Source organism: Netta rufina (assembly GCF_964035555.1).
Source record: "Netta rufina genome assembly, chromosome: 11".
NCBI classification, from domain to species: domain Eukaryota; kingdom Metazoa; phylum Chordata; class Aves; order Anseriformes; family Anatidae; genus Netta; species Netta rufina.
The window spans coordinates 18,655,639-18,680,000 of NC_140134.1; the positions used below are offsets into that span (position 1 = coordinate 18,655,639).

The 24,362-nt window shown below is 39.9% G+C and overlaps 1 protein-coding gene across 2 annotated transcripts in view; it reads right to left on the reverse strand.

Moving 5' to 3' along the window:
• Nucleotides 1–24,362, reverse strand: part of IGF1R (insulin like growth factor 1 receptor) — a 169,918-nt gene that overhangs the window by 17,230 nt on the left and 128,326 nt on the right. Inside the window, exons 4-15 of one of the 2 annotated variants that reach the window (XM_084293335.1) lie at nucleotides 23,365–23,510; nucleotides 21,427–21,571; nucleotides 15,715–15,929; nucleotides 13,695–13,821; nucleotides 12,384–12,622; nucleotides 11,788–11,955; nucleotides 11,387–11,591; nucleotides 7,701–7,987; nucleotides 6,053–6,189; nucleotides 4,842–5,001; nucleotides 3,676–3,778; nucleotides 2,213–2,283 (exon numbers count right to left, since the gene is read on the reverse strand). In XM_084293335.1, the coding sequence (XP_084149461.1) occupies nucleotides 2,213–2,283; nucleotides 3,676–3,778; nucleotides 4,842–5,001; nucleotides 6,053–6,189; nucleotides 7,701–7,987; nucleotides 11,387–11,591; nucleotides 11,788–11,955; nucleotides 12,384–12,622; nucleotides 13,695–13,821; nucleotides 15,715–15,929; nucleotides 21,427–21,571; nucleotides 23,365–23,510 (2,003 nt within the window). Of the gene's footprint in view, nucleotides 1–2,212; nucleotides 2,284–3,675; nucleotides 3,782–4,841; nucleotides 5,002–6,052; nucleotides 6,190–7,700; nucleotides 7,988–11,386; nucleotides 11,592–11,787; nucleotides 11,956–12,383; nucleotides 12,623–13,694; nucleotides 13,822–15,714; nucleotides 15,930–21,426; nucleotides 21,572–23,364; nucleotides 23,511–24,362 lie in introns of both variants that reach the window. The other variant, XM_084293334.1, reaches the window with a different exon arrangement.

Below are 24,362 nucleotides of genomic sequence, written 5' to 3' on the forward strand. Positions count from 1 at the left end.
GGCAGAAGAGAGACCTCAGAAGGTGATTGCTAGGAGGGATGACTGCCTCAGGCAAGAAGACATCTGAGCTCTCAGTAGTCACTGATGCTGCTGCCCATCAGTCACCAAAGGAGGGTACAGTTGTGTCACATGCTTGGGATGGGTGAAATGACAGGATGCAAAAATAGAGGATTATAGCATGAACATCAACAGATCTTTAACTCTAATGGTGCTGCTCCAAGAAACAACGGTAAAAGAAAGTCAGCTCCCACTCTAGCTAAACCCATTAGCCTCCAGGGGGCTTTTGGAAACATCATTTTGGCAAAACGTCTAAAGCAGCAGCACCAAACTAACCCATAAACTACAGCACTGATGCCTCAAGCAAATTCTTCTTATGTTCTGATTTCCTCCTGTGCTTGAAGAGCTCCGCAAATAAATAATCTGCACAGTATGGGCACATGCTTGTTAAATATGCTCGTACCTCTATGTTGCAAAAAATAATTATTTAGCAAATAGGTTTCCAGTGGGAACCTAACTGCCTTTATTTATTTATTTTTTTTTTCCAAGCAACTTATTTAGCCAGAAAGCTGGGATTCCAGGGCTCTCCTTCCCATAGCCATAAGCTTTCTGGAGATGCTGAGCCAAGGATACTGGTATTCTGGGGTCATTCAGCTCCTGCTACTGGCCAGGGTCAGCCAGCATGGGAACTGGCAAGGAGATTATCTACAGTAGGATATGTCTGCTAATACTCTCCTGCAATAGTGAAGTGCAGGAAAATAATACAGATATACAGAAAGCAAAACTCACACAAAAAAACCCACACAGTTCTAAGAACAGTGTGGTGGTTTGTTTTGTTGGTTTTTTTGGGGGGTGGTGGTGATGGTGGTGCTTTCTGTTTTTTCTTCCTTCCCCAATGGTTTTAAGGAATTTAATCTTGTTCCAGATCAGGCAAAATAAATTTCATTTTTCCAAGGTCCAGAATCCTGGCAGACTTACTGAGACTTGCATACAAACAAGAAATTAAAACCAAACAATCCTAATGAACCATAAAACTTAATCATCCTGAAATCAACTTTAACTCTTGGTTTTTATTTGGCGCTGGACACTTTCTCCATTGTCCAGCTGAAAATTATCTGCACCATCTTCCAAATCACTAAGCACTGTTGGGTTTTCTCAGTCTTGTTGCCGGTCATGCAAACCTGTCATCTCATCTACTGGGTAATAAAGTACCGAGCCAGCTCCCAGCCAGCACCCCCACACTCTCAAAACATGGTGCAGACTATGCAAGAATCTCTTCTTATACTATTTCCCTCAAGCTTTCAATGGCCACATTAGATGCTTTTTGTTTCTTTGCTCGAAGTGGAATAAAGGATGAGGGAGGAGTCATTTTTTGCTACAAGTGGCAAACAATCTAATTTTGAGGCAACAAGAACTTTTTTTTAAGCAAAACTTTCCAATTTACTAGCTAAGCAATAAAAGGGCCCATTAGCTGCCACTTCCAGCAAGTGCTTCTCTTTTTAACTTGTCAAAGAATGTTATTCACATTGCATCTCCATAGAAAATAGTAGGAAAATAAAGAATTAAAATCTGAAACTAGCTTTAAAAAACTTTTTTGTCAGTCCAAGAACAACTGGCATACCCATACTCTAGATATTAAAAGCGTAGCTTACATAAAACATCCCTGCTCATTTTAACACAGTATTACTGCATGTGATATGGCTGGAAGTTCACAGCATTGCCTTTTCCCTTTCCAACAACTTTTCACATTTGGAAAGAGTTTTATGGGGGTGGGAAGCGAGGAGACTTTTTGTTTAATTGGTAAACATTATTGTTTTCCACATGAGAAATACACAGAATCAAGCAGTGAGATTATTCCAGTAGGTCAGAAAAAGGTTTAAAAGGGCAAACATGAAAGACGATGAATTCATGAATTCTTCTTTCATTCTAGTAACAAAATCACCGGATAAGTAGACAATACTTTGAAAAGAAAACTAACCTATCCAAATTCATTTCAGCTGAATAAACTACAGGAGAAATTTCTGAAACCCCTCTGTTTCAATAGACAGGTAACATTTACATATGATTGATGATGGATTAACTATGGATGTGCTAATTAAATAAAAAGAGAAGGAGGTTTTACTACATCCCTTTACAAGAATTTCACACTTTCCAAAGTCTGACATGAGCAGAGCATATAAAAGTAAACGCATCAAAAGCACATGGCCACACTTACCGTCTGAAGCACTGAAGTACTCGGGGTTCACAGAAGCATAAAGTACCCCATTGCCCAGTCTGTCACTGTTCCTGTTGAAATATTTTTTTCCTTATTAATCTTTAAACTTAAGTAAATTTCAGACTGCTTCTTCTACGGCTATTCCACTGTTTGCTCAACCACAAAATATTGTTTACTGTATGTGGAGAGCTTTTCAGAGAAAGGGGACAAATCAAGTTCTTATTCTACCACATATAATCAATGAGAAGAACAGCCCAGAAGAGTTTTCCCAGGAAACCTGCAGTCTTCTCTATACCAAATCAGCACTAGAGAAGTGTAAACACAAAGCACTTCTAGCTGCTAGGCAAACTTCCTTTAAGAAAGGCAGCTGCATGGTGATACATCCAGGAGACTTGTGGCTGAGAGCATTAATCACCTGCTCTACTGCGAGAGAGAAGTGACCTGGCAAAGAACAAGATTGTTTTTATTTGGAATTCCATTCAACTACTTTATAAATTGCTTCTGTTATTTTATTTTACCCTCATCCTTCTCCCTCGATTTTACTGGGGTGATTTTCAGAGTAAGACTTTTATTCAGCATTGTGAGAGCTCTTGCAGAAGGCAGGCTGTACAAATCAAGTTATTAATCAGACCTCAGAAAACCAAAGAGAAAACAGTTTTGTGTGCTAGAACAACAGCTTAAAGAAGGATGAGTTATCAGGCATTCAAGCCCAGAATGCTCATGGGAAGGTCAGGCAGGTACTTTACTTCACTAGATGCAAAGCCCTTTCTGGAGTGCTTGAGGAGAATTAGTACTATAGTCTGTACACAAATGAATTAGAGCTGGAAATAATGGGATATTCAAGGAGAGTAATTTATATGAGAGTAATAAAAAAGCTCAATACCTAAAAAGTTGCAAGCCCAAATGTTTGCACCAACTTCTATTAAATTCTCATTATGTATTTCAATTAAATAAAAAAGAGCACTAGTTATAAAGAGATAAAACTAAGGAAAACAAATCAATCGAGCAGTCCCCCAGGACTGCTCTGTCCAACACATAATTTTGTAAGTGGATGTAGAGACTTCAAAAAACCTTCAGAATTTGCAAGGAATCAAATTAACCTGACTTGAACTAAGTTTTCATGATTTATAGAGCAACCCATATTTCAAAGCTTCTGATTATAAAGGCTCAGTGTCTGTCATCATTGTCCCAGTGGATATGTTCCTGACAATCCTTCCTCTTTCCCTTTCAAACGTGATACTGTAATAAAAAGCCTCTTCATATCGCAAGTAGCAGGCAGATTCTCGCTGGTAACTCTAGACCACCTCCTTGTACACACCAATAAGGCAGAATCTTCTTTAGCTTCTCAAGTGCTCTGAATGCCATTTCACTTCTTAATTTCTAACTTGCTCCACGGATACAGACTTGAAACTAAACAAGCCCCTTTTGCAGTTCAGCATTAACCACAAGCATTAACAACTCACCTCTTTTTGTTAAAGACGTACAGCATTATTAGTAAACCCCCAATGATGAGCAGGAAAGCAATGGGAAGCACAATTATCAAGTGCAGGAAGTTTCCATAGTTTGCTGCTGCAACCAACAAGAAAACAACTGTATCAGGGTTTCTATAAAATCTCCATTAACAAAGAAACATTCAAAACCCACTCAGTGTATTTCCATACAGGAGAGAAATCAAAGTACTCATTTTCTTGTCTGATGTGGAAAAATGTACTCAGAAACACTCCCTGACTGCAGATGAGTGGAACAAGAAAACAGACACTGAAAAGCATTAATTTTGTACAGAACAGTGTCTGTCTGGAGTTTGGTTTCACATGTTATGCTTAAGGACTTACATTCCTCAGGGAACAATACGCAATTGTTCGCTTGCATATTAACCTTTCTTTTCCTCCACCTTTTGTTCACCTTGCAATTTCTTGTACTTCAGAACATATTCACACTGGTCTTTACCTCAAGTTCATCAAATGCCAGGAATTAGAAAAACAAGAATGAATAAGAAGACAAAATTCCAGTTTTCTGTGGATACAAGTGCTCTTCAGCTAAACACAGAAGTTCTTGAGAGGGTCTCTGTATACCCTTCACAGTGCTATTCTTCCTAAACCTACATCACTCCCATAGTCAAGACCCTTTCATCAGTGTTATCTGTTAAAATGTTATTCTGAACAAGTCATGTGGAAAAGCATATTGATATTTAAAAAAAAAAAAATATTGCCAGCCAAAATCTTAACAAATGACCTGTTTCTATAGAACTTCGCAACTGAAAGTAGGTTTGTTTAATTGCCACGGGTTTTGTACAACCCAGCTCCACGTTGATACTTCTAACACTGAATTCCCAACTGTGAGCTGGGCACCCCAGGGAGCCACAGCAGTGTGTTCTACACACCCATCACCTGATTGCACCTCTTATATGCATACAATCTATGAAAAAAAGCACCGTGTCTCCAATACACCTCCTGCTTGTCAACACTTCTCAAAAAAAATGGAACAGATGAATTTCCCAAAAACATCAGCAAGTAAGAGTATTCAGAGCACAGGCGAGAAGTTCATACACCCAATTACAAATGTAAACATTAAGAATTATTAAAAAGGCCAAGTCCCCCAGTTTGATATAGCCTGCAAACATTCGTCTTACATTTGGGTTGTACATAGAAAGAGACTGGCTCGGTCCATGACCCATTTCCAGCTAACGAAGTGGCCTGAACTCTAGCAGAATAGTTTCCAGGGTTCAGGTGAGTTAGTTTAGCTCCCCCGAGCTTTTTGTATTCCTGCCTGGAAACACATTCCCGCTTCTCCTGAAAGACAAAAGCAATTTGCAGTTAGTATCGTCACATTCCTCCTTGAGAAGATGATGTAGCTGTAAGATAAGCTTGTCTTTATAATTAAAAGGCCCATCTGATAATTTTTTTCTTCCAATAGCTTAAAGAGATGCATGGAATCCAAAAACTGACAAAAGGAAACAAAGGAATGAGATGTTGGTTGGTGCTAGGTGTTTGAAGTCACCGTTTCTATCACTGGTATGTAGAGGCCCACAGAAACATGTTAAGAAAGATCCCATTTTGTGTCTTAGTTGGCCCAAATGTAAAAGGGGATTAAATCAAATACTATTCAGTGATTTAAGTATGAGTTATCTACAGATGTCTGAATGAAGACCACTATCATAAACACCATGCAAAAAGTTACTTAAGAATACAGAAACAGGTACATTTTAAAGATGACATTGCAGGTGAAAGTCAGAAAGGTAACTTTCTCAGTAGTAGCTGATCTCCAAGCTTTTTGTTACAGCCTGCACTGTACTGCAACTTAAAAAAAAAAAAATTAACAAAAAAATCCTTCAGCTATCAATTTTAAAGACTGAATATACCCCAACATTAGATTCCCCTTCCTCAGTTTTGAGTTACATTTGGTAGTTTTTTGAAGCATAATAAAGGTGTCAAACTTGAACTTATTTCAAATTCTTGTTTAGAAACTCCAGGTAACCCCTGTGAGCACAAACATCTAATCTAGCAGGGTAATAATTTAATTTGTAATGTCCAATAATAATTTGGACAGTAGACTAGCTGCTAATTCACCCTCTATATCAAAGTGCTACATGAGCCTCAGCAAGCTCAAATGTGATGATGTTAGCTTTAAGTCACCAAATCTCTTCGTATAGCACTGTCTTTTGCAACATACAAAAGTCAAAGCAATGAAAGCATACTACAGTTGTACTCAAACCTGGATTCTCCAAGACTGAGAATACACTTAGCCCAGTCTTGCTTAGCTAGTCAAACGTGACAAGATCAAAGTATAAAATGCAAATTAGAGTTACAATTAATTCTGAACAGAGAAATATCAGATCCTCACCTCTCCATGCTGCCCATATTTGATTTCATACATTAGTATCAGCCCATTTGGATTGGTAGGCTCTAACCACCTCAGGTAGACGGTGTTTTCTTCTTTTGCTTCCCATGCTACTGTTCCTGGAATGTTATCTGCTCCCTCTGTAAAATATTTACAAGTGATGTGAGAAGAACACCTACTGCTTAAACAGGAACTTATAGAACAATTGATGGGAATAAAAAACAAAACAAAAGGTTCATACTGTTCTTTAGGTATCAAAGCATTGTGTTAAGTGCTATTTGAAGATCCAGAGAAGAAAACGCAGTTGCCAGGGGCTCGTTGGAGAGAAGTATTGCCTGAACTGCTGATTGCCAGAAATTGCAGCATAATGCAGCTTCACAAAGTATATTGGTGCTGTTTTAGTAACTGTGCTCTCTATGTGTGACAAAGAACAGTTTATCAGCACCTGGTTGTTCTTTCCAAACTTTCCGCTACACCAAAACTATGCAGACACAGCTATTCCCACCAAATGGCTGTAAACAACAGCCTGTTTGCACATGGCTGCAAAAACAGTAAAATCTGCCCCACTAACATCCCTTTGCTGTAGGCAATCTCATGAAACTTGTCACAGTTTAAAACAGAGTCCCATCAGTAATTCAGCAATTGCTTTATCCCTAGTCATTTTCACTCCTGATGATTTCATGATTTTTACTCAAATCCTAACAGGAGTATGAAGATAGTTTCAGAGAGAAAAAAAAAAAAGGCTACTTTTCCAAAGATACAGTGGCTCAGTTTACGAGAAAATTATTTAGTTTTTAATTTTCAGAACTATACACTAAAAACTAGGAATGCTTTTTTCTTTTTCCCCCAACTAACAGATTTCCTTATTTCCTTGAAATAGGCAACACTTTTTGCTTTTTACTGACACAGCTGAATCTGCATTATGACAGAAACAAAGCAAAATTGCTACCACTCTGCATCAAATATTCCCAGACATCTGCTGGAGTCAGAAGCTCTTCGCTGGATGCATATGAGCTTACACTAAAATCATCTCTATTCTTCTCAGATGAAGTACAATCTGTGTAAGTCCCAAACATGAGTAGAACATTCAATTTCTCTTATTTGAAATACTCTAGATGCCCATGATTGGGCACAATGCAATACAGTACTCTTCCTGTTTCCAGGCTGGACAAATGCTTGGTCATTCTGTCACAGAAGAAACATTTGGCAAATATGCCTACCAGCAAACCTCTAACATCTGTAAACAGTTCAGCATGAGCATAGCAAAACTAAACATGAGCAGGGAAATGTTCCCGTCCTATTCAGCACACAAGGAACTGAAGAATAAAACCTTTAAAGCCATCAAGTCTGTGGCTCTCATCTACACAGCCAGGAAACTGATTCTCTCATAACCATGAAGGTACTAAAGGCACATCTGCACTTCTCCAGATCACAGGAAAAACTTTATACAGATCACTCTTTACACAGGAGAGACCAGAGAAGGCCATTAAACTACTGTAACAAAGCTTTATATAGTTCCAATTTATCTTCTTGCATTCACTGTTTACATTAAACCCCAATGCTTTCCTAACTGCTTTTGGAAGATTTGTCCCTTCTGAGATTGATCTGTTCCTGGAAAATAAAATAAAGCTTTATACTTGTGCGAGTGTACCTGAAGGCATGGTTCTTGCAAAGACAAAGTTGGAAGCGCTGCAGCCAAGTGTGTCAGCTTCATGGTTGCAGCTGTGAATATCAATGCGGTACAGAGTAAAAGGCTGGAGGTGGGAGATGACAGTTCTCTCCTTGCCATCCACTTTGGTCTCGAAGAACGGGTATTCCACCTCACTCTCCTCTGTGTCAGAAACATTGGTGAAGTGATCTGTCCCAGTCGTGTTCCTGTTTCGAGTGGCCAAAGTGGCATTTGCAATTCGGAACACGTCCCTCCGCTTCCGATCAGGTCTGTGGAGCAAACAGACACATATAGAAAAAGCATCTCTTAAGAGAAATTCATTTTTCCTCTAGCTCCAGAATAAGTGTGGGAAGAAAAAAAAATACAACAATAGAATAGGTAACTATGCTATTAAGGAAATAGCTAAACAAAGGAAACTGCAAAACAAGAAGAAAGCTTTCTCTTAAGCTGAACCTGCAGCACGTCAGCACATCCTACTGCACTTTCTTGGTTGGAAACCTATCTAAATTCCAAGGCTCACATCAAGCCTCAAGATAAATGTACAAACTTCTGACCACCCTGGTGCTGGCACAATAAACTGAATAGCAAGAAGAGTTTCACTGTTATTTAATAAGCAAACTGGATCTGTATTTAATGACAGTAATGCTGAAGCTTAAAATAAAATCAGATGTTAAAGGTTTAAAAAGTTAGGAGAAAAAACTTCTCTGAAGTTTACTTGATTAACAAAGCTAACTCTCAATAGGTTTAGCTTATTTCTTTGCAGCTGCAATGGAATTGTAGAACACTGAATGCATGGCACTGAGAAAAGAAACCTTGGACGGCAGCTGAAAACCATGAAAGTTAACAGCCACTAATGTACAGCAATTTGTATCTCTAATTCTCACACCTGACCAGTATCTCTGCAAAGGAACAATCTCCCTATATTATAAAACAGAGCCCTAACATTTTGTATAGCAAAGATTTCACCAAGCAACTTTGCTTTACCTTACAGGCAGCCGTATGACATTTAAGAACTGAATTAAACCTGAGGATTTACAGCAACACTGCTACTGTCCCAAGTCTAAGAAACTGCTATAATGGACAGGCCTGAGCGTCAGAACAAACATCAATACAAAAATACTCTATAAACATTTGGCTGGTATGAGCTAACTAACACATGATTGCTACATAACAGACATGTCACTTGGTAGTGTGTCAGATCCACATCTGTTTTGCACCAAAGCACTGACTGCAAGCTGGCTTTTCTACCTCCTGCTCTCCTTGTCACTAAAGTCAGCTGGACTGCTCACACCTGGAAAGTAACACACCAGGGGAATTCAAGTAAAAAATAAAGAAGAGTAACAGTGGTCACAAAAACGTTTTTGGCTTGAATCCTATCCCACCTGCAATCACTTAGCCAGTGCCCATTTAGCACCTGATCAACGCAATGGTTATCAACAAGGGTGAAATCTAATACACATGTACTAGAGTGAGTTGCAGATCAGGTAAGTAAGGCCTGCCCAAAACACACAACAACAAAAAGCTGATGCAACAGGAGAAGTTAATTCACCATCAAATATACTGCCTTACCACACTCCGCCACAAAGCAGCATGTTGCAGAGCAAGCCAGAAAAGGCTGACTTGGTTTTGAAATCTTCTGGCACAGATTGGATGAATTTTTATTTTTATTTTTTAGGATTTCACTACAATTTTTTCCAAATTCTTTTATTGCATCAAGTAGTCATTTTGACATTCTCAGTTGCATATAAACCACAGCACAAAAATAAATGAAGACAAGAAAAGGCCACATGGCAAACATGATTAAAATGTCAAGACATTTGACACCATTGCTTGTGTGTCAAGCAGTTTCCTGCTTTGGTGGAAAGGCACAGATAGAAACAAAAAAGCAAGCATCTAAGAAAATAAGGAAAAGTCTAGAGATAAACATATGAAAATTCATCTGTTCTATTGAAAGAGAGGAAGGAAGAAAAATGTAAGAGATACTGAAGGAAACAACACTATGTACATGTAAAAATAAAATCAAATTGACATTAGGAAGAACAAAATATGAGCCGTTTAATATAAAAGCTAACTGTTCTTAAATTCAATGTCAATTTTTACATTAATTCCCATATACTTTCCATTATAAACAGCACCCATCTTATCCTGCTTGTTAGAGACCCAAACATGAAGAATAACTTGTCCTCCTGTGGTCAGGAGTGTCTGCCGAAGACTAACCACAGCCGTAATGTTTGAAATCTACCTCATGACTACAGTAATAGATATGGGGTCATCCAGAAACTGCACACAAGATTAGATCAACAGTCATTTTAAACAACCTTAAAACCACACAGTTGAATATTTTCATGCTGTATTACATGCTGCATTTTGTTCATAATATCCTGAAGACAGGTACAACACTGGAAACAAATACTACTATTGATGCTTGCATTAACACATTAACTAACTTCTCCCATGGGAATGGAAAAAAAAAAAAAAATTTGACATCAGCAAGTAACAAGCTGCTTAGATTTGTCCCATAGAGACATTTCACTAGCTCATAATCTCTAATTTTCCTGACATACAGTCTCTTTAAAGTTGCTTAGCTATGCAGCTATTTCTGAGCATTACACCTTATCTGCCCTTGCTGTTACAAAACACACCCTTATGACAGTAAGTTAAGCAAAAGGGCAAACTGTCAAGCTTTCAGGAAATCCTTTGTGAACTGATCAGTTTATTTGTTACTTAGTTCAAGGTTCTGTGATTTTCCTTTTGTTTTGGGGAACGAAAGAAAATTTTGGAGAAAATAAATGACAATAAAGGCCCAGAAAATCACGATTGAAAGTGATATAACCTAGTTCTAATAAGCAACAGAGGCACACTTCAGAGCTCTCAAACGCAGGACTTCACCATAAACTTTACCTGCCAACAGAGATGATGAGGTAGAATGCATGACTGAAATGTGATTGCTTACAGACTGTAACGTAGCAGCTATACACTGTGTGCTAGGTCCCAGGATCCAATTATCTGAAGTAAGACCAGCTTACATAAAGGATAAATTAGAAACTCAAGGATCAAAATCATCAAGTAATTCAGTAGTATCTACTCTATGATGCGTTACTATTCCACTTAATGTGTGTGCAGTAGTATTCATCACGGAAGAATGAGTCTATTTACTATTTCTCTTCAGGATAGGCCCAGGTAACCAATATGCCCTCTGCAATTACTGCAGTGAAGATATACCAGTTTCTATTCTGCAAGGTGAATGCACCTTCAAAGGCAAATAAATCTTCTGATTAGGAACATAAGCACTTAAATGGCTATTTAGAGAAAGATCTCATTTGAAAACCTTTGTCTGACACATGTTGCTCATCTCTGAGACCCTTATAGACAAAGAGCTGCTTAAGTGACTCTTGACTCTGAAAAGAAACCATCATGAAAGTCCTTGAACAATACAGGCAAGAAACCTTATTAATAGCTAAAATTGAGAGTAGGGTGAAAATTAGTGAGTAAGAGAAGGTGCAAAGTAAGAAGACCACTGATTGTCTCACACAAATGGAAAGGCAATGTGTGTATGCTCCAGGTGTTATCTACATATGCTCTAGCATTCAGAAAGCCTTAGCTCCAGGAAATGTTTAAAAATAAAAAAATAAAAAAAAAAAAGGCAATTATTAGCCAAAGTTCATTACCTGGGGACAAAGATGGAGTTGTGAAGGAAGTTCTCAAAGACCTTCCGGTACTCTGCTTCCTCCTTCTCAGCTTGCTTTTCTGCCTCTGTCTTGGGACAAGCACAACAAGGTCCTTTTTCTCCCCCACAGCCCTCTGGCTTGGTGGGTTCAGTAGCTTCTTCTGTATCAATGGTCCCATCAGCGTATCTTCGAATAGGGACTTTATCTTAAGAGAACAGAGGCAGCTTATTTCTTTCCCTCTCCCTGTTATGAATACGGCAACAATACACCCATCCCTTTGTACTTGCTGCTATTCCCAAAAGCATTGTGAAGCAGGGCTCAGGCTTTAGCGCTTGTCAATAATGTGCCCTGGCAGGTAAGAGTCCCAGGCATTTCAACACAACTGCGTTTAGTTTTCCTACCTTTGGAGCAGTAATTGTGTCTGTAAAGATAACTGTCCTGAGGTTGCTGCTGCCATCGTACAATATAGTATGAGAGATTGCCATTGGGAAGAGAGGGAGGATTCCATTTCACAATCAGTTGGGAAGAGGAGTTGGATGCTGAAATAACATCCAAGGGAATGGATGGCACTGGGGAAAAAAAGAAAAATGAAAAAAAGAAAATGAAGGTATTTTAAACCTGGCATGTTCCACAGTATATTTGCATGCAAGCATTCACAGTGAATCCTAATAAACTGCAACAAAAACCACCATCCTGTCTTAAAGAAAAAACTTCCTATATGTATGCCCCACTAACAATGGTTATGAAGGGTTCAACTGTAGCCATGTACAGCCCAAACTGAAACTGCATTAAAATTTACCTTCACCAGTGAGACAAAGCCTGATACCCTAAGGTATCAGAAAACCTTCATACAAATTTTAATGCTGCTTTTAAAATTATTAACTTCTTCTAGCATTGCATACATCTGCCCCAAAATTCTGTTTCTGAACTTGCACATTAATGTAATGAGCATACCTGCAGTATTATCAACCTCTTAGCTAAGAGGCCAGGAACTTACCTGCAGCATTGGTTCGTATATAAACAATTTCACTTTTTGCTCCATGAATATGATGGTTTTCCATCATTGTGAGGGTAACAGCCTTGACATAAATGGCATACTGAGTCCAAGGTTTCAATCCCTGCAGTAAAATTCCAGGGTTGTTCTCTTTGTTTGGTGGCAGGTCAACATCAACCATGTTCCAGCTATTGGAGCCACATGCATCTTGACCATCGTACTCCGTTACGTTTTTAAATGGCCTGAAATATTCAAAGAAAAAAACTGTACAAGATATTTACTTGCTCCTAAAACTGTCGTGCATTTATGAGAGCACCTCGCTTCTACACTGCTCAGTGAAACAAATAAAACTTACTTGTTCTCAACAGCAGAATACAACAAAATAAAATTTGCTTTTATTTCCAAGCACTATAAAACTCAAAGTTCAGCTTTAGCTGCAGGTCTTATCTTTAGTCACTAGCAATAAGGCAAGGTCCTGCACAGAAATACTAATCCAGGATGTCTTTTGTTATCAGAAACAAACAGTGAAAAACTTCAGACATATTTAGACTTCACCTAAGCATATATGAAACAGAAGCGACTTAAAATACTTACTGACAGTTACTTAACAAGTTCTGCTTCTGTGTCTCACAGCCTTGCTCTGTATGTCATTATCACTGTTTTGAACCTACCTTTCAAACCCTCCAAACTACTTGTACAATTGCTGGACTCATTCGTATTTTGTCTCTACTTTAAATCTGAGATCATACAAGGATATGCAGAAGCAGATAAACCTCCCAAGAAATTATGCTTTCTCCAGCAACTGTGCCACTTCATTATCAAGAGGTATTAATGCAGAAAACTACTGAGGTTGGATAGCCTAAATAACCCTAAACCCAAAGTAAGGCAAGTCATCAAGGTAATACCACTGATTTGTGATACCCTCTTAGTACTATGACTCGAGAAGTAAAAGATCTCATTAGCTATAACAACATGACTTACAGAGAGCTCCAAAGTAGTGCCCTGAGAATACCCAAGCCATCCATCTCAGTTTTTCAAATTTGAAACTACCACACGGATTTGGAACCCATTTGTAGTCATCAGTCAAAACAATCCTTGTTTTAACTGGGGTGTTTGCTCCATCAAGAAAAGCATTCGAATGAAAGCAGGACTTGAAAATGAAATTTGTAAACAGGATGGAATCAATAAACTGCATGAAATAGGAACTACCTGAACAACTTAGCTAACTAACTGTTCTCAGCAAAACAGCAGTCAGAATAAAATTGTCTACCATCCCTTTACTGTCTCCATTAGTCCCTGAAAATATCTACTCACGCTTCTTTGTAGTAAACAGTGAAGCTAATGAGATCTCTGTAATCCGGAGGTCGATACCGTTCCCACGTTAGTTTAATCCGATTCTTCAGTGTAGTGTTGGAAACAAAACGCAGAATGTGGCTTTCGCCTGCAAGACAGAAGGACATCATAGGGCAGAGTTAGCACTGCATCACCTAATAGTTTTTGCTCTTTCTTACATGTCAGTTTTAGCTAATTAGCCTTTCCGGTAGTGCCTATGATACCACAATATGCCAACTCCTTATTCCTGAGCTTTTCATCCTCATTTCATACTCATTCAATAAATATTTGAGTGTTTAAGGGTAAGCACTGTCCTCAGCAACCATTATAGCGTATGTATGTTAGAGCTACCTGTTTGTTACTTTTTTCTTTCCGAAGAACGTTTTCTTTTAATGCATCATCAGAAAACTACTGAAAACTACTTCAGACTTTCCCTGGGTGAGAAATGTAAGTCCTGTTTATTCACAGGACTGGTTTAGTAGCCCTAAATTGATCAGCCAACTCCAATGTCCAGGCAGTACCTGGCCACTCTATTCTCACTTTCCAAGACAATTTTTGATGATTACAATCTGTTTTTCTGGAGAATGGACAAGATGGAAAGGATAAAGGAGTTGACATTCCTATTCACTGCAGGCTGGACCAAGAACTCCACAACTCAGTTCATATACTGCACAGCCATTTGATGGCAGCAGCTTCCAGCTACTCTACTGAACGGAGCTGAATGAAAGCTGCCAGCTTGGAAACGAACAGCTTCCTACTACCAACTCACTGAGTTTTCCAATCCAAAACAGAATAGCATTTTAAAAACTTAATTCTTGGATGAAGAAATAGTGTTCTAAGTGTCAACTGTGAGTTTCTAATGTTCCATAGACGCCTCTGAAAAAATAAAGGACGCTTCACCCTCATGTACACTGGCACTATTGGTGCTATCTTTTCAAAGGCAGTTTAGCTTTTGTTGATTCTTTTCCCCTTTTCAGAGTCAGAAAGCTTTCTGTAATGTTTTTTAAAAAAAAAAACAGGCAGCGGCTGGCACTAGCCTCAGTGGTAGTAAGGACTGGCTGTGTGTCTGTAACTCCTCCAGGACTGCAAGCCTTTACTCTATTGAATGTGCAAAGAATGGAGTGTGCTTACAACAAGGATCTATGCCATCTGCATTTCTGCATCATGCCTAAAGAGACATTCAGCAGAGTACGTGTCCTAGTTTTGTAAACACCATCCAGAACAAGGGGACTTGACTTATACACAAGATACATTTTAATTTACTCAGCTCCAAGAACACCACAAATAGACCAAAGAAAAATGCACTGTCAGTTCTAAGAGTTTGAGGTCCAATTTGTAAGTGTTCCATCTTCTTAATTCCTACATGAGAGACTGCTTTTAAATGTGTTGGTTACACCTGGACACCTGATGTGAAGACCACCAAAGTCTACAGAAGACTTTCAAATAATTTTGGCCACTGTAGAATCCAAAATTAAATGGAAAGACACTGAAGTTTAAGCATACTGTACAACACTACAAACAATTCTCAAATAAAAAGCAAATAATTTGAAAATACAGCACGGAAAACTGAGTTTACAGCAAGCATTTCTAACAACATGATGCAATATTTGACCAGAGCTGAAAAGAAGCTTCAATGTAATGTAAATGGTTTATTTTGGAGTCTGTGGAGTTGTTATTTCAGCAGCCTCCTTAATATCAAGAAAGAATAGGTATCTGAGCAAGGAAAATACCAACAATGATGTAAATCTGCAAAGGAAACAGAAAAAAACATGTTCTTCATTGGCTATATCAAAAACAAGATTTTATTTCTCATATCCCAAGTATGTTCCTATTGTTATAGGATGCTGCTGTCACCAAAAAAAAAAAAAAAAAAAAAAAAAGTGATTCTGAAAGTCGTTTTCTTCAAACATTTGTTACAGAAAGCCCACTGTAGTGTCTAACCTCTACATGTTGTAACCGTCAGCAACATGGCCATGCGGTGTGGGTGGCTGTTTGAACTTACAAGAGGCTCTCTCCCCATTGTTCCTTGGATTTATATCTCCTTTGCTCTGTCGCCCTTTGGTTCCTGAAACTTCCTCCATACGGTAGATCTCAGAAACACACAGTTTAGGATTAAATGCAAAGTACATTTTCCCCTCCTTGATCGTCAAGTTATGATGGTTCCAGTCCCACAGCTGCTGAAGATTGTGGTTATCAAGCACATAAAAAGAATAATTCCTAGAAGGAAGTTTTTGAAGGAAAAATATTAGTTTTAATTCATAGCCAATTCCCACCAAGAATACCTTAATAAAAGCAAACTTTAAAAGACTTTATTTCCTCTCATTACTTTAAATTGCTATTCAGCAGAGTAAATGTTTTCTTCTCTCCCAAGTTTTCCCTGAACGCTCACTTTGGTCATAGGGCAGGGAAATGACTTCCACAGGACTCCAAAGCTGACACCACACCGTGTAAATCCCATTCCAACATGTGTTTTAATAATGAATAAATATGGAAGCCGCTACAAAGAATATAAATTCACTTCCCCTGGACAGCAGATCTCTACAATAGATTTTCCATTTTGTGGCAAATGGGAAGCAGTAACCGCGTATACCTTATGGGAAGAAAAGCATGCTGCAGTCCTGATGACAAAATAGTGAACACAGCTGTCTTGCTTGTGTTTACAAAAGCAACTGTAAGAGTTTGCATAGCGAGGCTTCCTTGCCTCTGTGTCTTAGTTTACCTTTTGGCCCAATAAAGATTTCCTACGTTGTGCCAAGTACAGTTGCGCCTATACATCAAAACCTGACAGTGAACAGTTGCATGGACTGCACAGTGCAGGAGCCACACTTCAAAGTACAGAAGTGACAACACAGGCGGCAGCAGCATGTGCTGAGCCCGCTCCCTAGGCACAGCAGTAGAAGAATATGAACATGCTTTACTTCCACAGACATTAAATGCAAAGTTGTGCGTGTAAATCCTATCATACAGGAATTCCTGGTGCCACTTCACTGTGCTGAATGCAAAAAAAAAAAAAAAATAATAAAAAAAAACAAACAGGTGCAGTAAAAACAAGAGAAGAGACTCTACATCAGCAGTAAGACAACACCTGCAAAAACACATTTTCAGATAGCAGGACCAGGAATGCACAATCGGGAAATGAGTTAAAGGTTTGCGTAGCTGATGAACCTATATCAAAACAACCTATCACGGCAGCGTTTGTTATTCTGTTGGAAGTCCTACCAACACAATTTATAAACACAAAATCCATTACTAGTAAAATAAATACTTGCAATCTGTGTAAGCCATTTTGCACTGGTAAGTCGCTATCAACACACTTGTAGTGCGTAGTTAAAACTACACTTTCTGTGCATCATTTTAACTAGAGAGTTACAGTCAGGGTAACATGGCAGACAAGCCATGGGGTTCATAAGAAGCTGACCACTCATTTATTGTTCTCCTTCCACTGTTCCAAATAAAATCCATCATTAATTCCTTCCTCGTACAACCTGCCATGAAAACTGCATTCTGGTTGCAATCTGCACAGAACATGGTTTCTGCACAGTTGCAGTTTCTTGTAACATACGAAAATGCTCAGTGTGTTTTCAGAACATGAGAAGGAAGAGGTTTATCCTATTTCCAAGTGTCCCCTAAATATCCATGACATGATTACTAACAAAGTTGATACACCTGGTACCACTGCAGTCAGAAGCTGAGAAGAACGTGCTCCAGTGACTAACAGAGTTGAAAAGGGAGCACGTAGATATAGGTGTTAAATGCATCTTGCCAGGAGAGAACGATGATGCTACACCGCATGTGGGATTCAACAGATAGCACCAAAAAGCGTGTTTATTTCAGACACCTATTACTTTGTTACAGATGACTAAAATCCCTGCAGCTCTTTGTGTGCTGCTGAAAAGATGACACTTCACTATAATTAGCGTGTGATTAAGCGATGGCAACTAAGCTTTTCAGCAAAGACCCAAAAAGCTGGACTTGGACTTAATGCAATAAACAGAGGTGTGGCTCCACGACTACAGAAACCATCTTAAATATTTAATAACAGCCTAGCTTGTCTCCTGCTCACAACTGTGGCAATTATGCTTTAGACACTAGAGATAATTCCTGTATTAAAGCAATGTGGCTAAGCTTTCAAGAGAGGCGAATAAACAGGGCAAATCGAGCACACGCTGGTGCTTCACACAACTGCACAGAGTGGGTCACAGCCTGGAATTTCTGTGGATCATACTTTTAAAGCTTTACAGCATTTAAAGCACAAGTTTGAGCAACAGTCAGGGACGGCAAACAAGTCCTAAGAGCTCCTATATACACTGAAAGTATAAATTAGGGGAAGTTATTCTGGCACCAATCAAAGCACCAGGGAAACCACACTTGGAATGCTATACCCAGTGCCAGTCACAGGAGATGTGCAATGCTGCGTGGCTCGAAAGGTGGAACAGAGGGCAACTGGAGTGCACTTAGGGCTTAGGTTATAAATAAAGTTATAAATAAAGATTATATCAGACTTTGGCTCCAGCAGCTGTGGAAAAAATAGGGATGCCAAGGAAGATAGGATGGGAAGAATAGAAGATTCAGTGTAGGAAAACAAAGCACTGCCAGTCAAACCCTGGAGACTGTACCTACGTGAATGACTGGAGAGCATGGCCTGAAGGACAGGCTAAACCTCCGAACAGGAGTAGGAAGCACAGCTGTTTGCAGGCTGTGCCATAAAAAAGCCTCAAGGCAACCTGCATAACCCATGCACACCCACGGGAGAGCATTTCCACAACTGGACGTGTATTCCCAACTGCAGAGCACCCACAGCTACTTAATTATTGACTGCATACATTAAAAACTTGCTCCACGCTCCGTATCTGCACGCAATGCTCCATCTGTCCACATGCACGCATCGTAAAGCAATGATGCGGAACACTACATCCACCCCAAAAGGAGACAGGGGTAGTAAGTGTTAAAACAAGCTTTCACTCACCCTTTATCCCCCTCCACAGCTTGCATTAATGACACAAAAAGTTCCTGAAAGGGGTAACAAACAAGTAAGTTTGCTGCTAAAAAAAAAAAAAAAAAGTGGCAGTGTGTGATCTGTGAAGGCAAGGGACTTGCACCAAAAGGGAACAAGAACTGGCAGAGGACTAGTAACTGCAGTGGATGAGCTGGCTACAGAAAACCAGGTTTACAGCAGACAGAGCCTGACAAGCCTGGAACAAGACAAGCAACCTGTGGGACATCCAGAAGAGAAGCTGTCCATCTCTGTGCTACAATGAAGAGAGAGAAGGAAATCTCACTGCAGAGCTGGAACATCAACCAGTATGAGACGTGCAAAAAGGAAAATGCTGATCACTTTACACACACAAAACACTGCCTAAGCAGCTGCCTGTGAACTTGGGACATGTTCCACACCTGTGGCACAGTGCGACCCATGAAGGGCTGATGAGAACAGAGCCAACGCGTATACAATAGCACGGCAGGGAACAGTCATGCCTTGGCAATCATCTCCTTACTTGTTCCTGAAGCCCAACAATTGCTTGTTTTCCAGGTACCCAGCCTGGAGACACTGGGAGACGTGCTGCCCGTGTGCCATCCACTTGCAGGGCAGCTGACATCGGAGATGGCAACGAGCACGCAGCACCTTGGCAGAGCACAGAACTGCCAGGCAGAGCGAGCACCAGACCAGGAATCCAAATCCTAGAGTGGACACTGAGACCCTTCCAGCACATCTCCGTTTCAGCTTCCCAATCTGTAAAGGGGAATTCTTTCCTTGCAGTGGGAGCACATTCACTACTGATGCGTTGTTCCAAAGAGGTAATGAATACCCTGGAAACAACTGAAGAAATTAAATTCCCTCTAAGCTTCTCGTGTTCTGTGACAAACGAGGCAGGCACCAGTAACTGAATAAGGAAGAAATATTGAAGCAGTGTTTTTTTCAGTCCTGTTCAATAAAAAAGTGATGGTGCAGCGGGGGACAGTCATGTAATGAACAACTACAGTAATGGTTCTTAATTTAACCTCTTTCTCACCCCCCAAGGCAACACTGGCATAAACAACTATTGTTCAAGCAGACCAGTACTTCCCAAGTTAAGATCCATTCCCTGTTGTTCATAGCTATGCCAAAGTACTTGTTCAAGCTCACTTCCTTCTTGCCAGGTATCTACTTTCATCTAAATATTTTTGGAAATGTTATTTAGGTTGTGGTAATGCCTAAATTATGCTAGGCATCTTCCACAGAAAGCGAAAGAGGCATGTAACTGCAGTCATTTCCTAGCATGGGCAAAATTTAGCTCAGGTAATCCCACTCAGCCCCATTTTCCTCTTCAAAGCTGCACCACTTCCTTTTCTGTTTGGGAATCAGATTAAAAAACCTGCCACTTCTCTTCCTATCAGCTCTGCTTGCCAACATACAAGGTACCAGAAACATAATTACTACTTAAAACCCAAAGCTGAACTCAAATTTAAGGAGCGCAAGAGAGAGAGGGAGCGAGAGGTACAGAAGAAGAGACAAACGTGTAATTGGAGTATCTGTTAGAGCACACCACATCGTAAGTGGGCTGAATGAGCCTTGTGCTCAGCAGTGACAAGCCTCTAGGATTTGCAATTAGAAACAAGCTTTTCCATAGAGCCAATGTTCTTACTGAAAAAGACAGTGTGCTTTTCAAGTGCAGGATGAAGAGCTGCCCTTTAACTTGCTCTGTCAGATGGTGGAATTTGAAGAATTCAAGGCTGACCAAAGACTAGCCTGAGAGAAAGAGGGAGGTTGCGATGAATCCCTCATGCTGTAACTTTATCCTGTCGGGGCAGATAAATCAGACACAAGCAACCTTTCCCATGACCTTCCCACCACCTTTTCCTAAACGGTTTCCCAAAATTCTTCATTTAATAGCACTCTCATTACTGACAGAGACTTACTTCTCCCACAGAATACCATTTTAAGCTTGGGTTGCTACTTGATTCTCGTACTTGGGAACGAGCAAGGCAGTTTGTTGCAGGAACATCAGCACACCTCAGTGCCGCAAGTTCTGAGGAGATAAAAACTGTTGTCTCTGCTACCAACTACCATCATGGGAAAACAGGAGTTATATAGAGTGTGAAGTACCAGAAATATCACACATTATATATACATTACAGCAGCAAAATAACCCACAGCGACCATTTCAGGGGATCAACTTTACTCTTCCTGAACAAGCTATTTTCTGCTTGATAGATAATTAATTTCATATTGATATTTTAAGGAATTGCAAACAACTGCAACTTGCAAACTATTTCATACTAGTCTGGTCGCTTTCAATTGCACACCCTGGTTAGTGAAGTTCAGATTTCTTTTCGGCTGACATTCTCCATAAAACTCTGCTAAAAGCCAACCGTAACAAATTGTGAAGAAATTCAATTGTTTCTGAAGCTGCTCCTTTCTCAATGAAATAGAGCAAAAAAGAAAAAAAGGAAACTCTTGATCAATGTGAAGAATCTCCCTAGGAAAGGTGCTTGCTAAAGTGAAAAGCAACAGCAAAGTTATCATGAAAATACTCCTAATATGCTCAATTTAATATGCTGGCTTGGATAGTAATCCAAACAAGCAAAGGCTGTGCAATGGTGTTCACTGGGAGAAAAACACTGCTTATGAGTGGAAGAGAAGATTCTATAAATGGTACATGAATGTTCGTTAGGAGAATTAGTCTGTGGTTTTCTGCTGAAGTAAAATTGCATCTACAAATATCTGAATACTTACCCGTCCACTTGTTCCTCTCCCAGAATATACCGCAGGTTCTTCAAGAAAGACAGGGAGACTAATGCATGGGAATGGCGAATCTTCACATACCCTGTTACTGTCTCAATCAGGCCCATAAAATTCTCCAGTTCTGAAGCAATGTTATCTATATTAAGAAAAACGTAGCTATATTATTCCAGAGCTCATAGCTTTTATCAGCATTCTACTTTACTATCAGTTCAGTAAAATATTTTCAAAAGCAACAAATGCAAACAAGTACTAGTATTCCTCCTACAGTAGCAGTTATCTGCACAGACAGACTGTTGAAAGGCCAAAAGAAAGACAGAACAACTCTGGAAAACCACTCTTACCTTTTTCATACCAGGATACCTGTTTTTTCCCATGGATACTGTGCTCTAAAGCCAGCACCAAGTATTGAGCCAATGTTCTGGCACGGCATAAAAGACCCTGGTATAAATGTGTACATCCATACGACTGGAATTGCTCTTCAGCTTCGGAGCAAGACTAGGACAGAAAGCTCCAATGGAAAATGGAGAGTAAGACTGAAGATAAAGACCTAGAGGTACGCTACTGGTCTCTGGGGCGGCATAAAGCACTTATTTCAATGACCTAGAAAGCTTTGGCTACAAAACTGGGAACTCTATGAAACAAACACAAAACCATGAGGATGTCCTCATGCCACAGAACATTTTCCATGCAGCATACTGAAGGTGATTGTCTCTAATAAGTTGTTAAAACCTCTTCAGAGCAAGCTCTGCTCTGCAGTAGTGCCCTCTCCCTCGGACCTGTACCGCCCTTTCCTAGGTCTGCAACGCCGCATCCTTCACCAAATTCAAGGTCTGTAGTCCTTGCCTGCTGTCATCATGCTACTGAGTTACGCTGCAGTTGTAAGGGGATGTTTTTAAGAAGCACTCAGGATGGGAGAGGCTGCTGTGGGGTATGTCTGCTATCATGAATTGAGGTCTTACCACATCACTGGGAAGTTCAAATACCAATGGCTGGTTCCTACACCAAATGGGCTGGGACAAAGTAGATGCTCTTCAACGCTCTTAGATAATACTTAAATAACTCTCCAACTTTGCTCCACCTAACTTGAAAATCTCTCATAGTGAAGAATTCACTAGCATCAGTGGGACCGTGAGTGAAATAATCCACACACTGCTCTTTCTAAACCACAGTTTTTATTCAGCAAGAGGAAGGGAATCATGCGTATCTGAGTCTTTCAACCATATTCATGAAACCAAAAAGCACCTTCCATAGGGAGATACGTTTCCAACAAAAACTAACAATGTTTTTCACATTTTTTGCGTTGGTTTGGTTTTTCTTTTCATTTGTTTTTAAAACTCATCAACTGTCAACACTTCCCTGGCTGATGAATCACCTGACAAATTGAATCTGAACTTGTTCAGGACATGCAGCCCAGATGGCCAGCTCACCATCAACAACCATCCAGAGGCGCCGTGCTAGGCTCCATACAAGTTTTCAGAGCTGTTGATTACATGTTTTAGCAAGACACCACACCTTGCTTTACAAACTGAGGCTATTCCCTGTCTCACAGGGCCATGCCCTACTTGCAGAGAACTCTTGTTTACTTACCCAGCTGCAAGGCTTTTCCACTTTTCCACCTTCTCAGGCCTTTATTATTCCTTGGGGACTATTGCTCATCTCCCTGCCTAATCCCAGCTCTCTGCCTTTCCAAAAATAATAATAATAATAAAAAAAATGCCAGCTTTCCCTACTTCATAGTTGGTAGTCGACTGCCTATTCCATTAGCATGTTGGAGAATGGTGCTATAATAGGCCAAACCAAACAGGAGCACTGCTATGGGATGGAAACCAAAGAGTTCAGAGTTTTTAATGTTCCTATCATTATGCTGACAAAAGGAAAATATTAAAAGCAGCCTTATCAGAGGTTCATAAAGACAGGGCAATCACTTACTTCCACGACGGATGTTAATCAGCAAATTCCCCTTGAGAATCGTGCATCCCTGCAACATTTGTGCTGATGTGACAGAGTCAATGGTCTTCGTTTTCCCGTCCTCACAAATTTTGGGGCATGGCCCTTCACAGGGACTGCAGAACATACTGTTAGGAAAGAAAAGGAGACTGAAAATAAGTACATGCAGCTCTGAGTCCTCAGACTGCTTTGAATTCGGTTTTGAAAAACAGTTCCATCTGAAGTTTAAGAAAATACTTTAAGCTAGAACGAAAGTTACTGTACTTCTGCAGAGGCCTGCAGATAAATGTAATACGCCTGGGGGACTCCAGAGAGGCTGGAACATTATACCTCCTGTTTACAGCGAAGTGGACTCGTACCTGCTGTCTGCCAGTTTCTAAAAGGCTTTGTTATCCTTCTGAACAAAAGGCACTTCAGGTTAAAAACAAACAAACAAACAAACAAAAACCAGTGCCACTGCATTTACTCCAATTACAACGAGAAAGGCCACCCTTCGAATTCACCCAGACAGCACTGAGTGCTAGTGAACTCTGGTGCTAATTCTGGCTCTACCTCCAAAACCAGGCCAGCTAAGAACCAAAGATATGCAAGTACTGTTACAGATTTTAGGAAATTTTCTGGCTTTGTGCCCTTAACTCAGTGTATCAATGATCCAAGATCAGTGCTAGTGAATTCCATGCTCCTGGCTGTTGTAACTTGGAAAAGACAACTGCAGGAGCATACAGTCCTGAGTGACGTGGAGAAAGTGAGCAGCCAGTTAGTCACTATTTCTCATAACATAAGAGGTATTAAAACTGCAAGTTTAAACAAACAAAGGGATGCATCTTTATGCAAGGCAAAACTAATTTGTGTAACTCACTGCAACAAGAATTGGGAGAGGCAGACGAGAAGCCTAAACAGATCCAAAATGGATTACACAGATTAAAAGAGAATAGGTCCACCAATGACTAGAAAACATGAAGACAGGTACTGCCCCCAAC